We start from the raw sequence: 6,000 nt of genomic DNA, 5'->3' as shown, positions 1-6,000 counted from the left end.
ATAGTGTCTGAAACTAAAGATGTCTGATTGTTTGTGGTCTTCTGCTCTGGGAGTAACATTCCTTTTTTCAACAGGATGTAACACGGTCTATTTGAAATGTCTTTATTTTTAGTCAAGCACCTCTGTGTATCAAATCTCAGCATTGCATACATTTTTAAGTTTGAATAACTGACTTCAACATACAAAGATCAAGGTGACAAAATCCATATTGTAAATGCATATTATCACAATAAATCAATATGTACATTACAATGACAGATTGTACAATATACAGACTTGATACATTCAATAATATGGTTAAATAAAAAAAATTACAGCATGATGCAGTTATAGAAGTATTTTTTTTTTACAAAGATACAATATTTTTCATTTAGCATAGGATTAACAAAATATACAGCATGTTCAGGAGGAGAGTATTTATTTACAATCCGACTAATATTAATGTTTATGACTTAAAACAGTTCTGCCTTCTGTAACAGATGGTAATCCAGTTACAGTATCTATATCTATCTATCAATCTCCAACATCTAATTATCTATCCACCCATCCATCCATTTAGTCAGTCATCTATCTACTGCAGCTATTCATCACTGCGTCATTGATCCATCCATATACCTCTCCATCTATGGTCATCCATTCATCCATTAATCCAACATCCATCCAGCCACCTGTCTCACTAATCATCCATACATCCACTCTTCTAACAACCATTAATCCATACATCCATCAACCCACCCATCCATGCATTCATTTACCCACCTATCTACCTATCCATCTATGCATCATCCATTCATTTTTTTAATTGCTTATCAAAGTCAGGGTGCTTAACCTCTGATTTGTTTTAAAAGATCCCAGTTACAGTAGATTTCTCACAGAGTAACTACGTCTTACATTATGGCATTGTATTCAGTCATCTGTTGAATACTTAGCCTTTTGTTATCTTTTGGTTTCTTCTTTCCATTTACAATTAGTTACAGAGTAAATCAACCATTAAGTGGCGTGGCGTGCCATCTATCAGTAAATACAGTGGGGCTGTTTTGGATTTCTCGGTGAATAGTCCATAGAATTTAATCCATCATTAGAAATGCAATACAATGCCAAAAAGCCTCTGAGGTGGAATGGTGTACAGCAATACAACAGTAAAAATTGCTATTTACCCCAAAAAATAGGCAATATTAACACTTCAGCTAACACTTCACATTGCTATTATACTCTTTGAAAAGATGAAACCTATAAAGCTGATGTTAGGACAGAGCCCAGGTGCTGCTTGCTAAAAAAGCATTTCGCTAAAAAATATCACTTGCAGCAAATAGCCAGTTACCCGACTTTACTGTGCTGATTTTCAGCCTTCCTAAATTACGGTGATGAAGCTCACAAATTGGTAACAAATGCTACCATCTCACTAACAAAAACACTGGTGTCAGAGCTTTCCATGGACTTCAAAAGACTCTCATTAAAGGGCTCTAAGTGATGCTGGGTGATGTCACTTCTTGTTGACGTTCGAAGTATTGTCAAACAAAACGGAGGCTAGCTTGCCCCTCCCTCCTCCTCATCCCGTCCCCTCCCCCTCCCTTCCGCGTACTAACCCCCCAACCCCCACCCCCAAATCCTTCTTGTCAACCGGCAAAAAGGATTGGCTGGAACACTGTTTGTTATGTTTCGTGGTGCAGGTTGGCGTTTGTTTTTGTTGCTGTTTGTGGAGCCTGGGCTGTCTAGAGACCGCGTTTTTTTTACAGTGTGTTCAGGTTCAATTCCTTTCCTTTCAATTTCAAGGTTAGAATACAATCAATTTGGTATCGGATCGAATATATGTCTGAACACTGCAAGCCATGAGCCGATGCTATGTGGATTTGAAGATAAATCAGCAGGTCAATCTGCGCTTGTGAATTAAAACAATGTTCTGAATATTTTCTTTGAAAATGAGCTTACTCATTGTCCTATGGTACTGTGATAAAGTCCAGGAATGTCGGATTGCAGCGACCCAGGTTCCATTCAGCCCAAGATTATTTGTTCTAGGAGATTGATCAGTCCTAAATGGAATAGATAAGTACATATGAAGTTGGGTCCAAACTAGTTTAATAATAGCCTGACAGATTATTTTAAGAGGATGAAGGAATAAAGGGGTGTCGTCAATTTAGGAGTGGACTTGTCAAATGGCTAGAGTGGCGGCGTTTAAAAAGATGTCATATAAACATTTTACCAGATTGGATGTCTACAATAGGAAATGGGGAAGGTACTTGAGCTTTCTGGAGGGATCCTAAGAAGCTTTGTGTTGGGGAGATACGTGTATGATGGGCTTATGGAGTTGTTATTTATACATATGTTCATTTTGTTAGTGTGTCTATTTTATGTTGTTGTATGGTCTTGAATATTGTAGTTCATGTGTCAACTTTTCTTGATTTTTGTCTGGGTATGTTCATGTTTCAAATGGTATGTTTTGTGTGTTCTGTTAAAATAATAAAAATAAAAATGGTAATCATGAAAAAGAAGATGAGCTTACTCACAATGGTATTAAGCCTATATGATATTAAGTTCAACAGCTTATTCATATCTAGGTTTCTGCTTGTCTCGATAACATCTTATCGAGTTATTCTACAAGTGTTTACATGCACACAAATCCGAAACACAATGCTTAAATTGCTGGCATACAGCTACTCAAAGTGTGAAATGTTCTCAAAAAGCTTGTTAGTAAAAATCCCATTATCTAGAGATGACTCCAAGTAGCACAACATGTCACAGAGATACATTTGTTTCTCGAAACCCAATTTACATTTGTTTCTCGAAACCCAATATACACCCATTCATCTAAAGAACAGATGTGTGGCAGTAATGCTTAATTTCCATCAAAAGCCATTTGGCTTCTTCTGTCTTCCATTCACTGTGCATGTATAACAAATAAACACATTACGATTGATTTATTTCCTAAATGCATTTTCTTCTGAAAAATAACTTAGCTGTCATTATCATTCCTTTAAAATGAGATGTTCTCAATTGTTGCACCAATTGTTGCATACCTGACATAGTAAACTTTTTTAAATACCTTTTAAAGTTTTTTTTAAAGCTTCACCAATCAAATTGTATATAAACAATGGGTCAAATGACTATTTGTAATATGAAAAGGATAGCTTTTAGTGACAAATCCACAGATAAATGTCACCCAACTCTGCAGTCATGCTCAGCTCTATGAATTTGTGTTTATATGGTTTTACAACCTGCACTCACTGTTTGTGGGTCATCAACCCTGTTTCTGGATACAGTAGAAAGCTGCCTTAGACAAACAAGCTACCTATGCACAGTACCTTGCTTGGCAGCGGAGGGCAGACAGACAAAGAAAGTAACTCGCTGGTCTAGACACAGTTAATATACACAGTGTTATATTCCTGTATCCCCCATATCATTGTTATGTCTGCTATATATGAATATGTAAATGCATTATAACAAACATAATAAGTATTTAATCAAGAGAACCACATCTTGGACCCCAATAAAAGCTCTTCTATTCATCTACTAAATCTTAACCTTCCAAAACATGTCCTCATTGATACTCAGCATGGGAGGATCTCTAACAAAGATGTATATATATAAAACACAAATACAAGTAGAAATGTATAACGCAAGGACGTAATTCTAATAACTCATAATAATAATAATAATAATAATGTTTTCTTTCTCCTGGGTAACACTGCAAAAATGTAGGCACACCTGTCTTAAAAAGATGCAGAAAAACTAGTCCATGCATTTGTTACTTTGAGGCTGGACTATTGTAATTACTTATTATTATTATTATTATTATTATTATTATTATTATTAAAAGTAGAATAAAAGTAAATATAATAAAAGTAGAATAGAAGCCATAGCCTTCAGCTACCAGGCTCATCTCCTGTGGAAACAGCTCGGGAGGCAGACACGGTCTCCATGTTTTAGAGTAAGCTTAAAACTTATCTCTTTGACAAGCTTATATTTAGGGCTGGCTCAGGTTTGCCTAAATCAGCATAACTAAAGGCTGGTGCCTTTTAGTTATGCTGATTTAGGTTTAGATTGCCGGGAGACTTACTGAACCTCACAATTTATACAGGTGATTTTTAAGTCTACAGGGTGGGACACGTTGGGTCTGATGTGGTGTAATAATATTATGTGGGGGCTCTCCGCTACCTGTGTGAAGAAAGGCAAGTAAGTTCTTCTGGGAAGGTTCAGGTGGCTGCAGCAGAGGCAGAACCTTGTCTGCAAGAGTTTTTCTTCAGCACACTGTAGCAGCAAAACAAGGAAAATGATTGATGATGATGATACATTACTTAAGGTTATCCAAGTCAGAAATAAGATTTGAGTTTTGAGGCATTCAGCCCAACCACTCAGGAATTGCATTTTTTCAATTGTTTACATCCAATTTTAGATGTAAACTTCAGTGTCCACATCCACACAATCTTCAGTTCTCTATAGATGACAGCTGGTACTTCCTTAAATAAAACGTCCTTTATGGCTTTCCCACTGTTCCATTCAGGCATTCCATCTTTTTCCAGAGGCTTCACTAAAGAAGCTTCAATGTGTCAAACATGAGAAACTACAGCTAAAAAACAACAGCAGGCCATATATGTAGTCCAAAATGAAGACCTACAAGTAGAAAACCAATAGCTGTTGATATTTAAAGTCCAGTTTAGGAAATTACAGCTGAGGAACCATGGTCGTGATCCAAGAAACATGGTGTAGTCCAAGTCTTGAGACATATCTCCTCACGTACTTGCTTCATTTCCGCCCGATTCAGAGAGCGTTGCTGTACACAGATCGCTGAAGATATCTGAGAAAAAGAAAGATTCAAGTCAGTGTTTTTCAAACAATTTGAATGAAATTATGTGCATGAATTCACGCAATTCTCAAAGGTATGTGGAATGTGCAGTTAAGTACATCACCAGGCAATATGATGTAGCTAAATATTTTAAGAACTTTTTTATTAACACAGTAGATAGTTTCTTGCATGCTGCATGATGACAATGTAACACACAGCATTGTTAAAAAGCAATAGGGAATGGATGGATGGGCTTACAAGTCACCACAAATGCATACAGGCCAGATATCCAAGACTAGAGTACAGCGTAGTACCACTTACCGTTTCTTTTGATTTTTTATTTCTCACAATGTATGCATAGGCGTCGATTTCGGTGGGGACGATGGGTACCCACCAATTTTTTTGAAAACCTTGAGCTCAATTTTGTTAAAAAATAAAGTTCATAACACATATAATTTTTGAGCGACAGATGCCAACAAATCCACAAAAATCTCTATCCCCACAGGGCAGGCACAGACACAGCCGTTCTGTAGTGCAGAACTACAAATATTGTGCTGCACAATATGACTGAAGCGCCTGCACCGCTATTCCACGGGACGGTGCGTAGGCTCAGCCGCCTGCTCGCACTTCTTCTTCACATCTTCCATGGGTCAAACATGTCCATTTAATGATAATTATACTTAAGTTTGTTCTGTAATTCAAAAATGGTGGGTCCAAATGGCAAAATTTTATCATCACAAGAGAGATAAAAGTCTGGCGAACACATTGATGTGATTTTTTTTGGTGTTTGTGGTGTCAAATATATGTGACACAGAGCAGGTAACAAACAGGGAACCATCTGCGTACGTCCAGATATTTTTTTTCATTGTTTCTATCGGCAGTTGGTATGAAACAGTCTGAACATGTCTGCAACATCAACCCTGATGTATGTAGAGTGAAAACTGTAGGGGAGAGAGCAATTTGTTTGGAAAACAATTCACAGAATCGTACTGCGGCTCAATTTTTTTTCATTGTTTCTATCAGCAGTTGGTATGAACAGAGCCAAAAGTTTAGGTCCGGTGGATTCCAAAGTTACATGTATGCCAGGCACAAAATTTCCTTTGGAAAAAAATTCAGAGAATCGTACTACAGCTCCCCCATCTGTCTTCCCCTCTAGCTCTCAACATTCCGTCCCCATACACACACATTGGAAAATCTGAAAAGGTCTGAAAACTGGACAA

At 37.2% G+C, this 6,000-nt stretch overlaps 1 protein-coding gene across 2 annotated transcripts in view; it reads right to left on the bottom strand.

Moving 5' to 3' along the window:
* Positions 1 to 3,862: 3,862 nt before the first annotated feature.
* mcf2l2 (MCF.2 cell line derived transforming sequence-like 2) overlaps positions 3,863 to 6,000 on the bottom strand; it is a 286,969-nt gene continuing 284,831 nt past the window's right edge. The window contains exon 34 of one of the 2 annotated variants that reach the window (XM_036007118.1): positions 3,863 to 4,792. Coding sequence is in view for 1 of the 2 variants with exons in the window: in XM_036007119.1 (XP_035863012.1) it covers position 4,792 (1 nt within the window). In the remaining variant the exon portion in view is untranslated. The remainder of the gene's footprint in view (positions 4,793 to 6,000) is intronic. The other variant, XM_036007119.1, reaches the window with a different exon arrangement.

This window comes from Sander lucioperca, chromosome 11 (genome assembly GCF_008315115.2).
Source record: "Sander lucioperca isolate FBNREF2018 chromosome 11, SLUC_FBN_1.2, whole genome shotgun sequence".
Lineage (NCBI taxonomy): Eukaryota > Metazoa > Chordata > Actinopteri > Perciformes > Percidae > Sander > Sander lucioperca.
This window is presented reverse-complemented; position numbering and strand designations above follow the sequence as displayed.